The sequence below is a fragment of the Macrosteles quadrilineatus genome, unplaced genomic scaffold, assembly GCF_028750875.1.
Source record: "Macrosteles quadrilineatus isolate MER2022 unplaced genomic scaffold, UCM_ALF_1.0 Scaffold_3__2_contigs__length_128488019, whole genome shotgun sequence".
Classification (NCBI taxonomy): domain Eukaryota; kingdom Metazoa; phylum Arthropoda; class Insecta; order Hemiptera; family Cicadellidae; genus Macrosteles; species Macrosteles quadrilineatus.
The window spans coordinates 65,982,087-66,006,983 of NW_026542596.1; the positions used below are offsets into that span (position 1 = coordinate 65,982,087).

The following is a 24,897-nucleotide window of genomic DNA, read 5'->3' on the forward strand; positions in this document are numbered from 1 at the left end:
CACCTGATGTTTGCGCAGTCAAGGTCAAACTCCGCGCCACTACCATGTCCCGGGATTTCCACTAATTTCATTGCGCACGTGCAGAAAAACTCGTGACTACACTGCAGTTTAAGTGTAAAGTTCATAAAAATAATAACAGGAGATTCACATTTAGGTTGTTATGTGAATTGTTTTTGATTGGTTCGATTTCAAAATAAAAATATAATATATAGTAATCAAGCTTTATATAGTCTGTTAAGAAAATAATTACATTTATTTAAACAACATTTAGCATTTTGGATCTTCATATTTCTCAAATGGAAATGTAATATGGATAAAACACACTATTTCATCTTCATGATTCCCGGATTCGATTCCCGCCTACCACCAATCGCTTTTTGTCAACTTTAGCCTTGTGGTAAAGCAGCTACTAGTTGGTTTGTATGTCCACCTAGAAAAAAGACAAGAGTGTCTAGGTAAGGAGATCTTTCTGTGGATTGGAGAATTTCCTTCACAACTGTGTATTATATTCAATATACAACTAGGACCAAAAACACTGGTACGGGGAGCAATCGATACACACAATCACAATGTTGACGTGTGTAGTGTAGTGAATGTAAGTGAGATTTATATTTAAAATATGTCATGTAATAATTTAAATCTTTGAAACTAAAAGGTACTATCAGGATTATACGCTATTTTACTAACTACAGTTTGTATACGTTTAATTTCAGAATTAAGAGTGAAACAGGGTGAGTGAGGGACTTTGTCTAATAACAAATAGAATATCAGGGTCATGTAAAAATACAACACATCTTTATCATCAGAGTCACCCTAAATTAATTGTTAATCTCTTTCAAAGTGTTTTCCGTTATTTTCGAAGCATTATTTTACTTCAACTTTTAACTCAAACGTTAAATTGCACATGCCAATGTCAAAAAACTATGTTAAAACATTTTAGATAGTAATTATTTTAGTCAAAGAGATTCACGTTACTCTTAATTTAAATCATTATGAAAGGGTAAAAATTTAAACTTAAAAGGAGTTCACAGCTAATTAGTTTAATTCAAAACATTAAAAAGTACGACTTACGACATTTTATTGAAAACTGACGGAGACCCCAACGCACGGTTTGTCTGAGACTATAAGACTCCTTCTTAGTATTGAATACCAGTGACAGATTGTGTTCGTTCATAATTTGCATTCGTATATTGAAGGATGAACAGAGAATAGTTCTAAATACAATACGTCAATCACTGGAGAAAATATATTATATTTAACATCATTGAAATGAAATAATTATTATTTCTTTATTATTTTAAAGAGATAATTTGTTGTAATTCGATTTTTTACATTTCTTTTTTTAATGTTCTTTTGTACGGTTTTATACTTTTAACTATGAAAACCATTTTACACTAAAATTATAAATAATAGGCTAGGCATATTAGGAATATAAGTGATAGTTAGCGGAAAGTTTAGGTACAGTCCTAATCATCACTTTTCTTTATGTTTTTTGGGTCGCCGAACACGAATATGAGGTTTGCTGACAGATATTTTGCCCGGAACATTGGTTATTTTGTGAAAACCCTTAAAATTTGGGCACTTTTTTTGGTTTTTCGGACAAATCTCGGTAAGTATAGGTTTTTGATAAAATCCTGCTTTGTAAAATTAAAGATGAAAAAATTTACTACAAGTTTCGTACATAATGTTTGTTTCTACGACGAACCGTTTCGCCACTAGAGCACACTAAAAAAGGCCAGAAGTACAAAAAATTTAAAACATTGCTAAATGCTGCCGTTTTACATTACGTTTCCATGGGAACAACCCGTGTTACGATAATTTTAACTATTTATTCATGATAACAAACTGAAACACACTTAAAATACCCCCGCCGCAGCAAACCTGCAGACTAAGCGAATTTCCATTTCCCTGATTGGATTTACACTAAAATGTCACCTTAGAAATATCACATTTATTCCCTATTTAAATAAAACTTTAACGAGTACTTAGGTTTCCTGCAACAGGGAGGGTAAAAAGGTGTTTTTTGTAAAATGTAATACTTTAGTATGAAATGAATGCATTTTCCAAATTTGATCAATACATGTCCATAAACAAGCAAACTAAAACAGTTTACTTAGTCTCCATAAGAATAACATGGGCATTTTAAATTTACAGATTTTTGGAATTTTCTCCGTAAGAAGGAAAAGTGTTTTAGTTCTTCATCAGAATCCTTAGCGATGTTGATACGTTGAAACAATGTGCTGGGGTTTACGGGTAAGAATTCTCTACTTTCATCGCGTTATTTACTATGGCAAGTGGCTGGACACGGTCTGCTCGTCTGAACTTGACGTTACCAAAGTTAAAAGTTATCTACAACTCTTTTAATGCATTTCATCCTTTTTTCTCAACCACTATAGCAGTCAACCCTGTGGCCAGCAACATCCCTGTGCTGAGAAAATAAATGGGGGTTTTGTGGGAACGGGAAATGTTCCAGCAGTCAGTCATACATCTTGGCGTAGATTTATCAAGTGTGTTTCATTTCATTATCATGAATAAATAGTTCAAATTATCGTAACATGGGTTGTTCCCATGGAAACCCAATGTAAAACCTTTGTAAAACGGTTGGGGTTTATTCATTTTTGGTTTTGCCCAGCATGATCGGACTATGGGAACAGGGATTTATGGGGGGTTTTATGAGGTAAAAATTGGTTTTTCCTATTTTTGACCATATAAACTTAAAGTTTAGCGGTTTATTTCTATGCCATTTTGTAGAGCTTCAAAAAACAAATAGTTTAGTATATTAAAGCGTTGTTATGCGCCTAATGGTTACGGAGAAAATTCCAAAAATCTGTAAATTTAAAATGCCCATGTTATTCTTATGGAGACTAAGTAAACTGTTGTAGTTTGCTTGTTTATGGACATGTATTGATCAAATTTGGAAAATGCATTCATTTCATACTAAATTATTACATTTTACACCTTTTTACCATCCCTGTTGCAGCAAACCTAAGTACTCGTTAAAGTTTTATTTAAATCGGGAATAAATGTGATATTTCTAAGGAGACATTTTAGTGTAAATCCAATCAGGGAAATGGAAATTCGCTTAGTCTGCAGGTTTGCTGCAGCGGGGGTATTTTTAAGTGTGTTTCAGTTTGTTATCATGAATAAATAGTTAAAATTATCGTAACATGGGTTGTTTCCATGAAAACGTAATGTAAAACGGCAGCATTTAGCAATGTTTTTAATTTTTTGTACTTCTGGCCTTTTTTAGTGTGCTCTAGTGGCGAAACGGTTCGTCGTAGAAACAAACATTATACAGGAGACTTGTAGTAAATTTTGTCATCTTTAATTTTACAAAGCAGGATTTTATCAAAAACCCATACTTATCGAGATTTGCCTGAAAAACCAAAAAAAGTGCCCAAATTTTAAGGTTTTTCACAAAATAACCAATGTTCCGTACAAAATATCTGTCAGCAAACCTCATATTCGTGTTCAGCGACCCAAAAAACATAAAGAAAAGTGGTGATTAGGACTGTACCTAAACTTTCTCCTAACTTTCCTAATATGCCTAGACTATAACGCATACAATAAAAACAACTGGATCCCAAATAAATACGACATAATTTGTATTTATTTACACGTGCACGCACTCTTGAGATAGAATAATGTCTATAAGTTAATAAATACCTTTCCTCTAAAATAACATTCTGGATTCAAGTGTTAAAATGTCAACTAAATTTCATACTTTAATGTCGACTGCTAAGCAATCCCAAAGTTTATTTTAAATACACACTCAACAGGCACCAATCCCTCCCATTATTGAAATTCAATAACTCTTCTCACTCCAATCATGTTTTAAAGAATGCTTTTTTTTACATGACTCACACTGGGACACATACAAAGAGGAAAATATTTTCGTCCTCTTGAAAATTATAAAATGAGCTATGATAACTTTGCTTAAGCCAACGTCCAAATTAATATATATTGTCTAAACTCTTGCCTAAAAAATCCAACGCCGTAAATTCTTACTTAACATCCTTCGCATTTATAAAAAGAGAATACTCCCGCCGCAGAAAACCTGCAGACTAAGCGAATTTCCATTTCCCTGAATGGATTTACACTAAAATGTCTCCTTAAAAATATCACATTTATTCCCTATTTAAAAAGAATCAGTTTAAAACATAATTAGGTTTGCTGCAACAGGGAGGGTAAAAGTGTTTTTTATGTAAAATGTTAATAGTTGGTAAGAAATAAAAACATTTTCCAAATTTTGGCAAAATATGTTAATAAACAAGCAAACTACAACAGTTTACTTATTCTCCATAAGAATAACATGGAAATTTTAAATTTACAATTTTTTGGAATTTTCTCCGTAACTATTAGGCGCATTATAACACTTCAATATACTAAATTATTTGTTTTTTTAAGCTCTACAAAATAGTTTAGAAAGAAATTGCAAAATGTTATGTTTTTTAGGTAAAAAATGGGAAAAACCCATTTTTACCCCATAAAAGCCCCCATAAACCCCCGTTCCCATGGTCCGATCATGCTGGTTCGCGAACTCGTTCGAATAAACGTAGTTTTACACGTTTGTACCAAATTTCATCAAAATCGGATCATTTTTGCTCGAGTTATCGCCCTAACGGACACACACACACACACACACACACACACATATATATATATATATATGCATTTGAACGGATGGTGTTTTTGGCCTCTAGGGACCTCAAAACGAAAAAAAATCGGTCCCGGGTCCAGGTCTTACCATGAGTACTACGGTAATAGCTTATTCCCTATATGGGAAATTCGCTAAAAAAGAGAATAATTATTATATTTTATAGGAAATATAATTATCAAATTTAATAATTTATATAAATGAATATTTTCTCATTCATGCAATGTGCAGTCAACAAGCCAAGAACTCTCTACCAAACTTTTAAGATATCATTTATAGACCAAGACAAACTAAATTATCACGTAAAAATGTCCAAAACTCCAAAATTCCATGTACAGCCACCATTTTGTTTTCACAAAACTATAGTTTATTTGATAACGGTTTTGTAGTGAATTGGAGTTTGGTGCATAGATAAAGCCTATTCCTATTTTGAGAACAAAACCTTTTTTTTAATATTTGTAGTTTCATAATAGCGACAATTAAATATGGTTTAACTGGAATAACATAAACACTGCGTAGGTCAAACTACTGTGGTGATGTTTTATTAAGACCTTTTACAATTTAAACTATACAAAAAATTAAGATAATGGGTTCATAAATAAGTGAGAATAGTTATTTGTGCAACTAGTGAGAAAAGTGAGCAATTGACTCACTCGAGAGAAATCCTTACACACGAGCCGTAGGCGAGTTTATACTTTTCCTACAGTTACCATAAAACAAATAAATTGGTGAAGAAACATAACCTATTTTTACACAGAAGTGAACTTTTAATATAACATTTAATGTGAAGTGACAAATACAACAGTACAACAGCTGACCAGCTGATTTACAGCCAGTGCTGCCAACGTATTTCGAGCGCATACGACGTTGCCTGCATGTTACACGCTCACTATTTCGTGCCTTCACGTTGCAAATCTGGAGTGAGACAATGTTAACATTGTCTCATTGATGAGCGAATTGGCCACTTTGCTTTCTCAAATCAGTGAGAGAACATGTACATTGTTAGGTGTCTGTAGGAAAAACTCATTTTTAATATACTGTGTACATCAATATTTGCGCTCATCGAGTAACCAACAATCAAAACAGCTGATGGTTTTAGCTAACCAGCAGTGATCTACTCAATGACCACAGAAATTGTTTAAAATACAGTATCTTAAAAATTAGTTACCTCTCTTATTTATGATCGTATTTTTTAAAATTTGGTATTGTTGGAAAACTTTCTAAATGAGACTTTACCAAAGTGGTATTGTTTAGTTATGTAGTTTTTATGTTATTTTATTTTAAATATTTTTAAAAGGCTGCCATTTTGTAACTACAAATGAAAATATTTTTTTTAATACTGTAGGTCTTTTTGTTATTTATATATTCCAGTCATGTCTAAGCAATGTAAAATGAATATTTGTGATATGGTGACAATATAGAAGTTATGTGTGGTCGCTATTGTGGTAAAATACTACTAGAGTAACACAACGTACAGGGTATGTCATAATAACTACTTAATCCCCTACTCAGAGTGAGTTGTCAATTATTGATAATCAAGGCTGTCAATCAAGTTATTCTTGGCGATGATTGTTCATCCTCTATTCAAAGTGGATGACTTTGAAACACATTACATACATCACTCAGAGATGTGAACAGATGATGGACGCTGGCTGTGGATATAAACTTTGACTATAAACTCCTAGGGGTTATGGCTAATAAAATAACTTTATTAAAATCGTAAAGTAATTTGGTCTATTAAATAAGTAGTTTTGCATTTGAAAGGTTCTATAAACAAATTGAAAACTGAAATATCATGTTTTTTAGTTGTAAAACGAGGCAAACCTATCTTAGCCTTATTCTACCCCATTTTACAACTAAAAATCGTGATATTTCAGCTATTTGATGTTCGATCTTTTTAAACTAGCTGTTGTTTGATAAGGAACTTAAAATGGCTTCTTAAAATGGTTCTCGACATTATTTCATAAAATCAGCCATATTTTAGTAATTTACAATTACAAAATCAAAATTGCCGCAATTTTGAAATTTTAAGTTGAATCAAGATAACTTTTCTTTCAAACACGGGTCTCTTCTCTACCTTAACATACATACCATAAAGATTGGTTGAAAAATGCAAAGATAAAATGAATGGCGATACCCTTTATAAAAACAATCAGAATGGTTTAATTTCTACATTTTGCCGGGTTCTTCGTGTGTAATAACGAACATTATTCAGTTGTGTTCTACCATTGTCTGAGGATTGCATTAAGTAAGTTTAAGAATGTACAATTCTAGTTCCAAAACCTTTAGCGTCAATGTTCAATTTATTACATATATACAAATTGTATTCCATGTTCTTGATTTTAGTTTGCTTTTCGTCCTTTATTTACTTTAAGTAACAAGTTAATTGCATTAAGTTCTTCTGTTAAATGCTCATTCAAATTATTTAATATTTTGTGATAAATTATAAATGTAGGCCTTATGTGTTTCGTTTACATTTCTCTTAATTCTCAATGTCAGTTCTATAGCAGATACATGAAGGTATATTGTAGATATATATAGATGTATTCTTTGAGAAAAATATAGCAGTAAATTTGTAAACGTTACAATGACTTAATAATGCAATGGTCCAAAAATCTCATTAGGCTTTAGGCTAATTATTCGGGTGCAGAGTAATCTCAGACAAAAGAATAAGTAACGACTTGTAATTCTGTCACTCATTGAATTCATTGGATATTTATAATCCTAAACCAAATGTGGACCTCCTTAACATGAAATGTACGGGCTAAATCTATGCATTTTACATACTCTCCTACATTATATCCTTAGACATTCGCGGAGGACTTCAATGTATATTTCCGTTCATTTATGTATTACTTTGTTGTACTTCTTGTAAGTTAACCAACAGTAAAACTACGAAAGTGTAAAAATTACGAAGCAATTGTGTATCCTATGGTACTTAGCTTAGGTTAAAATTGTGATGGTTAAGTTTTATCGGCAGTACACTCAAACATAATTTGCCTTAAAACCCGCATCAAAACTTCAGATACAAGTCTACTTTGTACATTACTATCCAAAGTCAACGATCCTCGCCAGTACATCAGCATCTTTGACCTTGGCCTCAGCAATGGTGTTGTCCTGATGATGATCGGAATGGGGCGTTACAATGGGTCGTGAAACGTTTATAATTGCACATCAGCCTCAGCACATGAGCATATCAGGATGTAGCGTCCTTGAAATGGTCAGTTGGGGATCCCCGACTTCGGCGAACTGCTGCACTACATGCCAGGACACCGATATAAACGAGTCCTCCGTCCTGAAGAGTCCTAGAGTCAACATGAAGGAGATGTGGGTCGTACTCCTGGGGCTACTGGTGGTCCCTGCACTCGCTGAGAACAAAGGTTAGTTTATGTGTGTAAAATATAGGTTAAGGTGTGGAAATACTTGTTATATTATTGATGCGTCTTTAATTATTGCTTGTGAAACAAGATTGGTTGATGCTCATTAAAAGGTTAGTAGCTGCTTAGTTTTATAAATCAAGTTGTGTTCAAGAGTTTTTATTGAAGTTTGTTTGTAACAGATAAGGATTAAACAAGGCGTATTTTTACCTATAGTCTGGACTATTTATTTAAAAGCCCCCATGAACAGCCATGGACAGTTTCGAAAGCGCTCATCTTCTTTTTGAAAGCGCTTCTTCTTCTTTTCTGATCGAATCGGCAACCTTTGGATTGTTGGTTGGTTATGAATCATTCATAAACATTTTGTAATTAAGGTGAAGAAATTTATCCACGCAATTATCTAGCCATTATATACATCAAAAAGACGAAACTGTCGAAAAGGTTCACTTAGCAAAAGATAGATTTGCAATTGATGTTATTATACCTACCTAAACTATATACTGCTTTTCATGTAGGATGTAAAACTGAGTAGGTAATTGCAATACATCCCTTGCTACGATAAATGTTACCGTAGCAAGAAGATACCCTATCACTAAAATTATCCATTTATGGTGTGTAAACACATTTAATTTGAACAGTTTGGAACATTTTTGAATTATAGTAGTTGTTGAAATGTAACTATAACAAATGAAGTTGGCGTTAACCGTAAAGTAGTTTTAACCATTTTTTTTTTAACGTGTTGGATTAATTTAAACACAATTACTATAGGATTGACTCATCAAACTATTGAAGTTAATTTTTTTTTTGTATTTATTGTATAAAAGGGTATTCATATATAAATCCCAAAGTACCCATGAACTTTTGAGAAAACTAAATGTCACACCCCCATAACCCATATACTTAAAATGTTTGTCATGACGAGAATCCTTGCGCAAAACTATCCATTATTTCATAAATCGCCCTTAAGGTTGTAATTACCTTTTAAACGGAACTTTATATATACCTAATGTTAAAAATACATCAGCTGTACTTATTTGTATGCTATTCTTTTAATTCATTGCTTTATTAAAATCAGGTGTGATTGTTTGTATTACTGTATTCTTTTTTGTTTATTTCAGTTTAACTTAACCAATCAATAGTTTTATTAATACTTATGACGTCAAACGGGGTGAAGCCCGTGGGTAACAGCTAGTTTTTTATAATACGCAGTATAGTTATTGGAAGATTTACACAATTTAAAATGGAATTCGGATTGAGACCAAACAGAGCACATCTGCAATCATCTTAAACTCATGATCCAATGGGAAAGTCTACAAAAAAATTCATCATAATGCCTACACACATAATGCTCTTATATTATCTCAAGGATTACGCTAAAAGTTTATCTTCCGAATAACAAATAAATAAAGAAACTGTCTAGGCAATTATTAACAAAGACTATCTTTATCTAGTCAATGGAATTCTGAGATTAACCATAACATTTAATGAAACTGAATGCAATAACCTATCTAAGTACCTAATTTTAAATTGTATGTGGATACAGCTTTTGCCTATAAAATACTTTTACTATGACCAATATTTTTTCCATTACGTATCATGAATGTGAGGAGTATGTTTTATCTATGGTAAAATCCTACCGGACTACATAATATAGTTTTATATTTAAATTGTTATATTTTTTCTTTACAGATGATGCAGATTTTCAAGTATTAAATTTAGAAACAGACGCTCAGAAAAATGTAAGTATAGTTTGTTACCGAATTTTGTTGTATGGTATTCAAATTTAAATTTTTTACCAGCGTGTTTTTTGCCTTAATATAATAGTGAAATTTCAAACAAATTGCAGCCTACTGCATATTATTTTCGATATCTTTAAAAATAAAAAGTTATTTGAATTATTTTGCTAACAAAAATAGATTATTTGTTACTAAGGAATTAATAATTCAGACTCGAAAACCTTGAATAACCGTTATATTTCCAACTAGCAACTGATTTGTTTTATGAACGCTTTTGTATGAATTTGTTGACAATCATGACAATGAATGTGACTCTGCATGTTTCAGGCTGCAATAGAAAATGTATCCCCACTGTTAGCTAGGCTGAGGAGGTCACCAACGCATCATCACAAGAAGACCTACGGAGGCGGCGCCTACTGCTCGGTGTGCGCCGGGGGCAGTGGGCCTGGAGGCGGCTACGGGGGTGGTGGCTATGGACAGTAAGTTACACCATACTTTAGGATTAAGCCATGTAAACGATGTCTTGGTCTCAAATATCTTTGCCCCCAGTTCAGGTGAAATTCACTGTAGTAAATCAAGTAAAGAATTATAACTGGGATAAACCTTAGTAAAGTTGACTTGTAACACATAGAAATACATTAGAATAAATAAATTAGAAATACTGATTGAACATCAATATATAAATTGACCTGTATCGCCAATGTGGCCCAGAGCGGTAACAAATTAAGTCCCTTAAGAATGGGGTTACTATCAATACTTTAATTAATTTTTCTGTTGATAATTTAAAGATTATGTGAAAGTTTGTAGGAGACTTAAAATTTGCAATTTTACTGTTGCATGCTACTAAATAGTTCCTTTCGATGGGGAAAATTTATCAAAAGAACATCTTTCTGTTTGGCAAGAATAAAACGTTTTTGTAAAGTATAAGATAGGTAATGGTACTTGATACACTGTATGATTGGTGCATTTAAGCTTACAATGGCACAGCCTTACTGGAATTGTATACCTCTAAAATAGAATAGTCCATAGAAAAATATACACAGTTGCATTGTATACTGTACGTTTTACTTAGTTTTTTAGCCTCTGATTACATGTGTTTTACCGAACTTGGTCGTCTTTTTGTCCCTAGGGAACACAGTGGCGGTGGAGGTTGCGGCCCCAGTGGATGTGGAGGTGGCGGGGGCGGCGGTGGACATTATGGAGGTGGAGGTGGAGGTGGGGGCGGTGGAGGCGGCACTATAGTCGTCATCCCTATCAAGACTAAGCCAGTTTACGGGGGTGGAGGTGGATACCCAGGAGGTGGTGAGTTATATTCCTCTCAATTACCAATTGAGAAGGAAATTTTAGAAAATGTTCGCTTATGGTAATTTTTGTAAATGGTATTTTAAGTTTTTAAAGAAAATTGAGGATTTTCCCATTAGGTACCGGTACAGTAACCATTATATTCAAAGCTTTTTAAGATATTGAATTTGATCCCTTTTCTCAGGTGACAAAGTACAACAAGATTTATTGTACCCAGGCAAATTACAGAACTAAAACCACATAAAGAACTTATCTGAGTCAAACCAGAAACGGCAAATTCTGAAAGTAAACAATAGTCAGTACTAATAGAGGGTATGTACGAGTAAATGAACAGACAACATGGTGACTCTAGCGAGACTGCTGTAGGTCTGGCTACTCATCACGTACGAAGGAAAGCGGATTGTAGACCCCGAAATGCTACATAAAAATTGTTTTTTTATAATCATGACGAATAATGTAAATCATTCAAATAGCATTTTAGACAGTTTTTACATTACGGTATTAATCGTCTGGGTGGCGAATTGATCATCTTGCTCGACTTCCACATCTGATTACTCGTTCAATACCAAGCGAGAGGGGTTCTGGCTCCAGATGCTATATAGGCTACTTCTACCCAAAATGCGACTTCAGATGTTAATAAGACCAGTGCATGTACTATTTCCTTACAATATAACGTAAACATACCAATAGCGTAAAAAGACACATACTAAAAGTAAAATAAAAACCGTGAAAACGATTTTATTTTTAAATGAGCAGATTTTGCCATACTTCATCAACACAAATACTCGTATACTTGCCGTTATGATTGACATTGTTTACATTACTGGAATGTTACAGGTGGTAGCTACTATCCAGGAGGCGGTGGTGGCGGTGGACACTATGGCGGCGGAGGTGGCTGTGCTAGCGGCAACTGTGGAGGCGGTGGAGGATATCCATCAGGGGGTGGAGGTGGACACTATGGCGGCGGAGGTGGTGGCTATCCGTCAGGGGGTGGAGGTGGCTACCCGTCAGGTGGCAACCACATAGGTGGTGGAGGTGGCGGATGTTCCACCTGTGGTGGCGGCGGGGGCGGACATAGTGGCGGGGGCGGTGGCTCATACTCTCAATCTTCTGCGTCCTCTTCTGCCCAAAGCTCCTCAGGCTCCTTCTCCGGAGGATGGTAAGACTTGTCAATTATTAAAAGGCGTTTTTTCCTAGGACGCTAGGCATGAGGCTGGAATTGTTTTTCACATTATTTCAGGCTAGACCTAGGGGTTGCGACATTATCACTTAGATAAAATCCATTGGTGACTTGGCGGGGATCGAACCCGGTACCTCAGTGACTGAAGTCCCGCGCTCTAACCACCGCGCCAGCTCGCTCTCTAAAAAGGAATTAAAAGGCGTTAGAGGTCCTACATCTGGACACTGCTTATAAAAACCTTTCTCATTTTGTACCTTTAGGTTTTTTTTTACATTTTTAAATTGCTCCCATAATCAACATACAACTGAAAAACTTGACACCTTGTAACATTGCATAGCTAATTTAGTTACATTGTTAGGATAGCATTGTACAAGTTAATGGCTTTGTGGTTACTATCTTGGTTTCCTAATTGCCTTTAGCGGTTTGAGGTTTGGGTTGTTTTCCCATAAAAAGTGTTAGTGTATAATTAAGATATCAAGAAAAGTCTTTCGTCTAGCTCCTAGGGGTCAAGAAACAACTTTCTATTTGCAATGTAATCTCGTAATATTATGTACTGCTATTAAAGTAAGAACTTTGGCAGTCTGTGTGTGACAAAAAATATTACAAATTAATCTAGTATAATAATAGTTGGATAACAATTAGGTTTATATACATTTTTCAAAAGTTTTCTTTAGCTCTTTTAAATTGGTTCATTGTTTATGAATTTGGATTACTATAACTAACTGTTGGCTGTTGTGGTATTGAAAGTCCCCTATTGAAATCGACAAATAGATTACCTACGGTTTATCATTAACGTTTTTATCGAGTTAATTAAAAAATATGGCATTAAGAATACTGAACGTCTAATAGTGGTTTTATGTAATGTACAACAATTAATCGTTGGCGCATTGCGCATTAGGAGATTTAAACTCTAACAATTGTTTTAAATCCAAAATAATATAAACATAATTATTCTATGAGTTTTTTGGTTGTACGTAAATATTGATCTGACTTCTAGCCAAGGAATTTTCAACTCTAATTCAATTTACAATCATACTATAGCCAATCGAAAGATTAATTTTTAAGGGACAGATTTAGGGATTTACACTCAAAGAACAAACACAACGATAGTTCAATATCAGCTACGTGAAGTTTTTCACTGCAGATACTTCATGTCTCCTCTGCAGTAATTACGCGTTTGTTTACAGGTGATGACTGTGTAATGACCTTGAACTTCCTCCAAGGTCAAACTGCTCAAGGATCAAGCTGCGCGTCATCCTCTCTCCTTGATTTTCCCGGTGAACCTCACAATAAATGTTTTGTACTTATGTATGACTGGATTTTTTCCCTTGGTTCGTGTGTAGAGTTAATTGCTATAGACCGCGTATTCTAATTTACATTGAGTATACAGGGTAACATGATATGGAGATGAGAATTTGAATAAAGGGCCGCATTTGTAAATTTACTGTACTCTGACATTGGATCTAATTGATGTTGTATATTGCAAGTAGTTTTTCCACCTTATTCCACAACCTGATGTGTTATTATACGTATTGATGTGGACCAAGTCTGATGATACTTGAGTATCAAATAAACGTTTCTAGTTACGTTTAATAGTGCGTGCATTACTGTAATTTGGTTGAAATACCACTATATCATAGAAAGAAATAATTGAATATAGACTGTCAGCCGTGCTGAGGTTACCATAGGGTCTGGCGCATACCGCTGGGAGAGCCATGTAGTTTCTTAGTTCGTACGCCATAACTACATGGCGCTCCCAGCGGTGTGCGCCAGAACCTAACCGCAGCACGGCTGACGGTCTATATTTAATTCGTTTTGTCTATGACTATATACACGTGTAGATTACATATAGGTAGTTTAACTTCAATATTGTAATTTTAAAGGTAGTGAAATAAATACCTAAATAGTAGGCTTCAAAGCACTCATCCGGACAAAAACATAACTCAAAACTGCCTTATCCTTTAGGAATATGAATATGCCTACATAGGAGAGCATGTTTACGTTAGAAAGAATTAGTGTATTGAAGCTCATAAAAGTTTACATAAAATAACTACAAAACAGATAACTGAAAATGGTTAAAAAATAAAAAGTCTGTTATATGACTTTTGGAACAATTTCTCAACATTGGCTATACAAGCATCTCCATTGCATTTGGGATTTTCATGCTGGTGCTCATACTAATATATTATATTAATAACTAGCTGCTGTACCCGTGCTTCGCAACGGGAAGAAAGAGCTGTTTCATAATCATTGAAATATATTTAGAATAAATAATCTATCATACAGTTTTTAAGATTAAATAATCCTACCACATAGTTGTGTAAAATATATTTAATTTCTTTAGATCAGCTGTCTGAAATTGTGAAATGAGCATTTGGTAGTTATGGTTGTGTACATTTAAATAAATGTGAACGCAGAGGTAAACATTGTGAATTTTCTCATGCTTCCATGGAGGCCAATTAATACTTACTTTTAAAAACCTTACCTCAAGACTTTGGACATCTAAGGGTTGTAGCCCGAGACCGAGAGGAACTCAGGAAAGTGAATGGGTCTATGACATTCCTGGATATGTGGACCATCTTTGTTCTTAATTTTGGCTGTATCGATTTAGTATTTTAGTCGTGACAGTTGGCCAGACAGACACACAGACACCACCTCAATTTTATAATAGTACTAGCTGTGTGCCCGTTCTACGCACGGGGATCTTATCATAGTCAGTTAAAACCTTCTTATATAAAGCACAGCAGTTGGTTTGCATACTTTCAGATATGCTGACAAAACTATTCCTTCGCAAATACAGTATCTGACAGTTTCAAGCCAAAACTAATGCTTCGCAATTAAATGTCACCCGGATCTTGTTGGTCCATATGTTATATCCAATGACTAAATAAACGGTATCAGCATTCTGACACATACTTTCTCCCATAAGTTTGTCAACAACCTTTATCATGTGTAAGCGGTGAGAGTAAATATACGGAAATGGGATTTGTACAATTTTGTTCAGAATTTAAAGGACTATAACATAATGGTTAAAAGTATTCAAGGTGTACTACCTCAACCTCTTAATTTAACACTTTATTCGGGTTGACATTTTCATTATCAAGGCGCTCTTGTCCTTTCCGTGAAACATTGAGAAACAAGGACATTAATGCGTTACCATCATACATACACACAAAAATACCAAACTTAATTAGGGAATCTGCTACGCTTTAAGCATAAAAAGGTACATATAAAATTAGTACTTGAAATCTTTATTAATGCCATAACATTTGATCATAACAATTTATATTTGCTTGGACCGGAGATGACTCGAAATTCTGTTGAAATGCTATCTGAATCGGTTTGCTATATGAAATGAAGTACAGTAGGCCTACTATAGACGATTTAGATTGGTAATTTGTAATAAAAATTACCAAAATAGGCCACGAACTATTGATACATAAACAACGTTCAAAGTGTTTGAACAATTCATGATGGTTTGCTGAATAAATGTTTTACTAAAATGCGTTATAGTTTTCTTAGCATAACATTTTGGAATCCAGACAGAAAAAGCAAAAATTATACAGTTAAGACATCAATTAAATTGAATAGGCCTACGCCTGTAATAAATAAGGTGCAACACCAACGATAACTAATTTGTAAATTACTGTGATGTGTTGGTACGTAAAAATGATTCTTGCTGCTACTAAAGGTTAAAAGGAAAAGAACCAGTACCGTACCAAAAACCAACGTTTACAGTTAAGAACTGTAGTACAGCCGACCAATTATATGCGTTAATCAAGGTTATTGATCTCTTGGTTTTGGATTTTCTCGTAAAAAGTTATCGGCAATCAAAGTTATTTCCCATTAATTGCTTTATTTGTACACAACTCTTAATGTAAACTTATCGGTGTCAGTTTGAAAAAAAAACCTTATACAACATAACTTTCTGTTATTTAATAGATTACGTATTCTCTAAACAATGGTTGCTGGTATATATATTAACATTATAAGAAAATGTGACAAAAATCACACAACGTTGGGTTTTTGGACGTTTATAATTTTATTTCTTAAGTACCTAGGTAGGCCGTGTATTCTATGGAAAAGTACCGGTATCAAGGATCGTTTTCGAAAGGGTTGTTATAAAAAATTGGGTAAGCATACATGCCACACGTACCCAAGAGAAGGGCTATGGGCCTATTGGCTGTATGGTCCAGCGATTGCATCACACGGTGAGTAGGAACTATTGACTTTATATAGTCAATGGTAGGAACAGAAAGTGACAAATTGGAAAATCGAGTTCAGCATCATCCGTAAACCTCTGTTACAATCACCCACTGCAGTTGTAATTTTTTGCTTTACACTTTACACAACCGCCATTGAAGAGCCGTCAATGAGTGGAACATTGTTTCTAAGCTATTGGCGACGGTCATTAGTAAATTTAAGTTTCCCAGCCGTATACAACACTGATTCAATCTTGATTAAATGTATTCTTTCTGGTTATCAAAACTCCAAAACAATTTTATACACATATTTCTGGTTCCTGACCTGGATGATGCCTAGTTATTTAATTTACGGTTACACTATATTATTCCACTTGCGATTAATTAAATCCTTTATTGTGTAATAAAAACGTTTTTAATCTCACTTGGATGGGATTTGCCTTCAAAACGTGATCGGAAATGGTTGTGGTGTTTGTAAACAACATTTGTAAACATTTCAGTGACAGCTAGAAAAAATAATCTTGATCCGAACAGCTGTTCGTTGTTTCATAGATGATTATGTGATACAAATTGGAAGAAAACTTGACAAAAATCGCACAAAACTGCATTTTTGAACGGCCGTAATTTTAATTACAAAGTAGTGAGACCATATTTTAATGGCTAAAGACACTCTCGCCAATCCAGTGAATACATTAAAATGACTTGGGTCTTGATGGGTACTCTCGTTTTCCTGGAGAAGATTGCGTAAAATGCCATCTTGAGTGTGTCAGACAGACAGACAGACAGACAGACAGACAGACAGACAGACAGACAGACAGACAGACAGAAATTTAGATGAGACTTTTTTCGGCTTCTTTAATGTATAAAACGTAAAAATAACCTAAAAATGTATGATTCTGAGCAATGTACAGACAAAACTCTAATTTTATTTATATAGATGGATAGATAACAGTAGCTTATAATTATATCAACGTATAAAACTGTTGCCAAATAGCTTTGTGATGTGAATAGGATATAGGATATAGGATATAGGATATATGATATATGATATAGGATGTAATATATATGATATAGGATATAGGATATAGATTAATAACACCAGATCGACGCCTACTACATACTAATTTCTCGATCATTAGTATTTTACTAGCAGAAAGAGTTCGGGTTTAGACAATTAGTATTTCTTCAATCAATATGCATAAGTAGATATGCAATATGTTATTTTCGTCATGCATGCAAGTATATGCCTATATTAAAATCATAATCATCTTTTGTACGTTAACATTTCAAGAACGTGTTGGTGTGGTTAATGACGCAGCCATACGCGTTGAACGTAGATGGGATACTGTACATTAGTCGTCCAAAATAAATAGTAGTAGTTGTTTGAAAACTTAGTGTTGGCGAGATTCCATTGCCTCCGATAATTATTTAAAAACACCCATACATAGTTATCTGTCTTACCTTGGAGGCAATTCTTGGAGACCGTTGATTGAGTCGTGACCACATACTGACGTCCCATCTTTGTCGACCAACTATGGTCAGAATTTCTTTGAAAGGATATTGTTGAATCACCCCTAAGAGAACGTGCCCCTATCAAAGTTATTCCCCCTTCATTTTTTCACACTAAAATATTGTGTAGAAACAAAAAAATAGTTATGCATGATTAAAAAGGTTAGTGTGTAAAAAGGAAAGTGGTATTTAACAGAAACTAACTTAATCGTTGCTTCGGTGGCTCAAAAGAAAATTCTACTGAACGCTTTTATTATTAACGTTTTTTAGAACGCCAAGTTGCAGTAGTCTATGTGTAGTCAAAAATGAAAGTAACCATCTAGTTTAGTAAATGGTATTTAAGTTCAACAAACTTGAACAGGTTCAATTGACCTTTGACGACCATATTCATAATTAGGATGATGAATTATTGATAAGATAATTTTTTAAAGGTTAACAATTAAAAGTAATGTTGAAGATTTAAAATTCTGAATACGCACATTGTCTGTTGAAGTATTTGTAGTACGACATTATTAAATCTTTCTTAAATAAAAAAATTAAATGGTTTAATTAAGCAGTCTCTCGATGATCGTACTGATGGCTAAATGTGCTTATAGACGGTGGGTGTAAGCATTTAGTAATTCAATTACACTCATAGTAATTAGATCGTGTCTGAAGATGTTATTGAATGTGTCGGCCGGACTTAGTAATTTAGCTAAGATACTAAAGTACACATCCACCGTAATAGTTAATTCAAACTGAACTAAAAATACTCTTAAGCAGGGCCAAAATATATGAAAGATCTTAAGAAGTCAAATGTCCAGTTTCTAGAATCTAATTTACAGAAATCCATTTGTAATCTTACATGAATATTTTTTAGGGACCCATATTTTTTAAATACTTAGTATGTACCAGTAAGGTACCTAACTATGAATCAATACCTCATTTTAGAGCTTAAACATCTATAAAAAGCACTAACTTACAAATTAGAAAAATAGAATCCAAAATTAATGTGAAGTTAATATTTTACGAAAACTTGGCACTGTACTCACATCTTTCTTACCACACTAAGAGGTTTGATACTGTAAACAATGCAAACCCTCAATTCAGATTCCTCTCCACCGTAATGACGTCACAGTTTGATTACAAGTTTGTTGGTCACGTGCCGTTTTACCTGAGATAAGTAATGCCGAGATTGCAGCCGCAACAGAATGTCTGGGATTTTCCCACTTTAATTTTGGATTATAATTTTTTCAATTACTCCATTACTTTTCTACCACGTACCCGACCTTGGTGTTTAGGGGAACTCCTTTTCCCGGTGATTCAAGTCGCCAATTGTTTGGGTAATATAAGCTGCTGCTCCTGTAGATGTCAGCAGTTCGTGTAGATGTGCCCCAGGATGCTCAAGTCTTGTGTATTCTTGGTCCTGCTGCTGGGTGTGCTGACGAGAGGTGATGATGGAGCTACCAACAGTATTGTCACCAATGGTGAGTTTATGTGCTCTGATAAAAACACAATATGATTTTTTTTTACATTTTATCTAGTAAAGTCAACGAGTTTTTTTGGAATTTGGAATCAAATATTTTAAAAGCCCGCCATTTTAAAGATGTTAATGATACTTTATTAGAATACTTTGAAAACATACGTCTCAGTAGAATAAACATTCATGTAATATGTAATATATTCACTCTGTACCTTAAACCATTAAGGAGTTATGTTTGTTTTTGTAAAAAAAAAAACACACATACAGACATATAAACGGGAATCTAGGCACCAGGGACCCATGTTCCTATAGAGAAATGTATTTTTCTTGACCAAGCAATAAAGCTAGGCTAGTACCATTTTCCAGTTACGAGACACCCTGTATGAATGATCTAAAAAAAATTTGCTGTAAAATGCAATAAGAGCTATGTTTTGGAATTTCCATTATCCCTCATGAACATAAAACCTACTACAAGTTAATAATTTCAAAACATTTCTCAAATTTATTTATTATTTAAATTACTATCAAAACAATTTCGACAAAAAGATGATTAAAATGATTAATGTCTTTCAATTTGAATAAATATATTTACGACCTGTTAAGAAATTATAATATGTAATATTTCATTTCATACATTCATAATTTAGTATAAAGTTCCTTAAAATATGTTAATTTTGTCATTCATTCACCATTTTATAAATTTATGTGTCATTAATCACTCCTCAGAAAGTCATACAGATCTATAATGGTCTATGAATATTAATTTAACTTATTTATACAATTCTATTAATCTATGTTTAGGCCTAATTAATCATGAATAATCCATTCCATAGCCAAGTTTTTTACAAAGCCCACAACTTGTATATTTATTACATAGGCTTACATAATTTGTAAGAGAATCATATATCAAAATTTCATATAATATAATTCAAAATTAGTCCTTAAGGAATCAAAATTCAAGTGAGCAGTGATCAGTGATCAGACCATGTGTTCAACAATAGTCTCATGACCAGATAGTGACTCTGAAGAGAGAAGGAAGCCATAATTAAAATTGTTTAAGAAGATGCCCAGATTTCATCCAATTTAAAAAGATTAATCTCATCAAGAAAATCCAATTGATGTTTAATTTATTGAAGTTAACCTCAAGAGGACTTAATTTCAACGTTATTTTCTAAAATTAAGCATAAACTTTTTATTTTAAACTCACTTATTAACTTAGTCAATTCTGTGCATATTTGTTGTACGAATGCATATGTTCATTGTTAGAATGTTGTAAGTTAAACACTTTAATTATTTGGAAATTATTTAATTCATTCATTCTTTGCATTCAAGCTTTGACTAGTCATTGATTCAAGCCATACACTGTGATAGAGCCCATTTAAATTAGATTATTGTAAATTTAAACCTAATAGGCATAAATTTCAAATTATCTTCCTCTTTATTGTAAGCACTCTTTATTGTAAGTCCTTTCATTGTAGCCTTTTAAATTTTGTTCCCTGTTTGTTAATTTTGTTTCAATAAAATACCTTTTTGTATATCGCTCTGTTGTTAAACGTAGTAATAGGCCTAGCCTAGAAGGAATGTTGTGTGGAGAATTTACAAATATAAGTGCTTCAATTACGATTCATCATTAGCAACACAACGACTGTATTTTTTGTCATTAAATATTGAAATATTCCTTGCAAAACTTTAACTGACCATTTATACTAGCAAGGCCAGGGGATTACATGTTTCCGTTTCCGGAATAATAGTCGTATTAACGCCACTGAATAACAATCGTACTACTGTAAGATTGTGCATAAAGTATGCGGTGATGAAAAACCTTCACAGAATATCAATTAGATGGAATAACTTTTCTGCTCGCTGTACGATGTATTCCACATCCTAAACTTGATCTAATACGTTATTCATTCAGTGTTCTTTGTTTAGTTTATAATTTCAACAATTTTGCTTACTGAATTAAGAGTTAAGATAGTCGATAAGTTATCTGATTACACCCAGATGAATATCTTACTAGTACCATAGATAAAAGGACTCCTTTTATCTATGCTAGTACGAGATCCATTTTTTATCCATCCTATCACGTAAAAATAAAACTTCCTTCCCATCTCACCTATTAGTAGCTTAAAATATGTGTTTAAATCTGTATAGTTTCACCACAAAGCCCAACCCGACTCCAACCTGCGATGTCCCTTATGATGGACCTCCCTGAATCCCCAAGGAATGGCCTCGGAGAGTCCCGTGGGATTGTCCAGGATACCCAGGAGTCTCCTGCAGCTCCTATGCCCGCTCTTGAGATTCCTGTTTCCAACGGACCAGAAGAAGCCGTCATGGGCCTAGCATCAGGAGATAATTTGGTGGTAAGTAGGAATATCATAATATGACCCCTTTAACTAGTTTTTAAATATATTATTGACTGTAAACAAATTATAATTAAGGTAAATTCAAGAGGATTGTGACTGGGTTTTAATGCTGGAACTTTAATTACCTATATAATACTAGTTCAAAAGATATGTGAATTAAAAAGATGATGTACCATGGTTATAATTTATAAGTGGCCAACTATGTTCACATAGAACTCGTTTAAAGCAACAATAAAAAAGTCCAGATCCAGAAAATTCCTCATATTTGTTCATCTAATCACAGGTTTCCACTTTCAGAAGGAGATGACCGAAGAGATGCAAGGCAGTCCTCGGGAAGTTCCTCTAAGCGAACAAAAATTGGCGCGGAGGAAAAGGACATTCTCCAAACATAAAGGCTGCATGATTTGTGGAATGATGCCTAAGATTCTGTAAGTAAAAGAATCTTGCTAAGCAATAATTCTTTGGTCATAAGCGAGCTATCCTACAGCACAGTTTTTGAGGCAGATTTTAATAAGGTAATTTTAAACAGGGTAACTTGAGGACGAGTTTAAGATTGCGAAGTTCAAAGTGCTTTTGTTGAATTCCTTTTATTGTGTAATATTAAACTCGTTTGTCTGAGAAAGAAACTAGTGCTGATGACTTGTAATTCAAGTCGGACGATCAATACATTCTCATCCTAAGCTGTATTTGTTCAAACTGTAGGTGTATCTCCTCATCTACGTTCAACGCGTAAAATTCTAATTTTCGGAAGATGACTGGTTCTGGTAAAAATTTTGGCCAACGCATCTGAAATGTCAGCCAGTTTTTTTTCAGTTCTTTAGAAGGCCCAAATTTGACAGTTTACAGCCAGTCCGTTTTCATAGTTCAATTTTTAACTCTATTAATAACTAAACATTGGTATTTAGATGCGTTTGCTACATTATCAAATTTCTGTTCCAGCATGAAGCATCCAATGTACGCTCCTCCTCAGCCCTGCTACTCGTGTCAGCAGCAGCCGATGTATCATCCACCACCTCCACCTCCCCGTCCTGTGTGCGACCCTTGCCAGCAGCAGCAGCAGCACTACCAGCCACCCCCGCCACCGCCCCCACAACACTACAGCCCCTGTGGAGGCGGCGGATGTGGCGGCTCACCCATGAGTGGTAGCTGGTCCAGTAGCCAAAGCAGCGCTCAGTCTAGCTCTAGCGCCGGATCTTGGGGGTAAGCAGTTGTAGAAATTTTTGCTTGAAACGTAAACATCACTACCTTCATTTTCTAGTCCGTCCAAAATTACTTTACAAATACGTTTCGTTTCACCTTTTCCCTGGGTCAAGCACCAGAATGACAATGAGCAAGGACTATAAAAAAACTATAAAAAAACTGCTGCAAGGATTTTAGACTTTCAATAAGGTATGCTGTTATATTCTTTTTAATATATTGGCATGACAATTTTAAGTAGGGTCTTGAAAGTAAACAGGTCTACAATTTCAAAAAGTTTATGTTTTCAAACTAAATCATAGAGTTACAGTAATTGTAAGCACACGCCAGCGCCACTTATACAATTATAAAGGCCTCAAAGCTGCTTAGAGAATTCAAACCCCTTATCTAAATATAAAGGAAAGAACTTTACTTCACTAGGTGGTAAAATAAGGTTTTATTGAAAAATAAAGAATAGGTGTGTACCTAACTATTTTATACAGCAGATCCGAAGAACTTTCAGTTAGTTTTTATATCAGGGAATGTTTGTTTAGGCGGTAGTGGTTTCATGTCCATCAATTAATTTAACTAAACACATTCAATGTGTTTATTAATTACTTTGTATGGTGTGTCCGAACCTTATTTCAAAGCCATTCATCCTTATGAAAATATCTTTAGCGTTTATTTTCACAACAAAAAATATTTTCATTTGGGTTTTAAAGAAACTAAGTATTATTTATTATCCGCGCAATTGTTGTATTAAGTTGTTTGATTGTTTTCAGGAAGAAGAAGTAGAGATGTCTGATAATCGATTTCGCTGCCATACTGCCTTGCTCGTCGGCACTGAGTTAACATGGACGATAACAACTGCATTAGAACTAGATTATATGTCTGTATATAATTTTTTTATAAAACTTTGCACCAAAACTATTTCATTTTTGTTCCCTTTACTACTGTCCGTATCAAGAAAGGTTTTACATCCTCCCGGTATTTAGGAGGGAAACCTGTATTAAAATATGATTCTACGTCATTAATTTATATAAATATTTTTAGGCTTGTTGATAGTATGTGTATGAAAAGATGATTAAACTACAAACCTAAAAATACATAACTTAAACCAAGCATTGTAAGCCAGTGACCATATCAATGTCATACTTTGTGAAGTATACTTAGCAGTCATTACTTTGCAATCACTTGAGTTTTTTTAAAATGTGAAAACACAGTTCTTCAAATTTTATAAAATTTGTTTTGACTGTATTAAAACTATTTAATCCTTAGAAACTTTAAACCTTTGAAATAAGGTTCGGACACACCATACGAAGTAATTAATAAACACATTTAATGTGTTTAGTTAAATTAATTGATGGACATGAAATCCTACATTTTCCTGATGTATCAATTAACCTCTGTTTACTTTTGAGACCATGGATTTACAAATATTAATTTTTGAATTTGCCAATACATTTATAGGAATTCGTTTTGAAGAGTATTTTTTACGCATGAAAAAAATGGGTAACAGTAAATCCGATACTGTGCAAAATATCTCTCATTCTTAGAATTTAACTGCTCCTACTATAATGATTTTTTATAAATTATATTTAGTGAAAAGCCCCAAAAGACACTTAATAAAATCCAAACTTGATAAAAAAAAGTTCAGTAGTTTTCATTTTAAGATGTACAGTTCAATATTGCCACCATTATACTCAAAGTAGTTCACTTAAACTTCTTATTCTTGATTTTAAATAACGGACAAAAGAAACAATTTTGTTTCTTATGTCCGTTATTTAAAATCAACGCAATACGGTATACATTTATACGGTACATTTATTTACGGTATATATATATGGGTATACATATATAGATAGCATGTTGTCACTGCGCCAAAGCAAATGACATTAATCCGACGATGGAAAGACAAAATGTGTGAAAATGC

The 24,897-nt window shown here is 33.8% G+C and overlaps 2 protein-coding genes across 3 annotated transcripts; both read left to right on the forward strand.

The window, feature by feature from the left end:
- The first annotated feature begins 7,928 nt into the window (after positions 1–7,928).
- LOC128990551 (uncharacterized) lies at positions 7,929–13,559 on the forward strand. 2 transcript variants are annotated; one of them, XM_054412963.1, is made up of 6 exons: positions 7,929–8,037; positions 9,724–9,773; positions 10,098–10,249; positions 10,900–11,072; positions 11,910–12,231; positions 13,440–13,559. In XM_054412963.1, exons 1-6 carry the CDS (start codon positions 7,974–7,976, stop codon positions 13,441–13,443), a joined length of 765 nt encoding a protein of 254 aa, XP_054268938.1. In that variant the 5' UTR covers positions 7,929–7,973; the 3' UTR covers positions 13,444–13,559. The 2 variants fall into 2 exon arrangements, with proteins under 2 accessions (XP_054268938.1, XP_054268940.1); XM_054412965.1 differs by having other exon boundaries at positions 10,900–11,069.
- A 5,770-nt stretch (positions 13,560–19,329) lies between these two features.
- On the forward strand, positions 19,330–23,881 carry LOC128991077 (uncharacterized). The gene is made up of 5 exons (XM_054413804.1): positions 19,330–19,429; positions 21,577–21,785; positions 22,086–22,216; positions 22,728–22,988; positions 23,747–23,881. Exons 1-5 carry the CDS (start codon positions 19,330–19,332, stop codon positions 23,757–23,759), a joined length of 714 nt encoding a protein of 237 aa, XP_054269779.1. The 3' UTR covers positions 23,760–23,881.
- Positions 23,882–24,897: the final 1,016 nt, after the last annotated feature.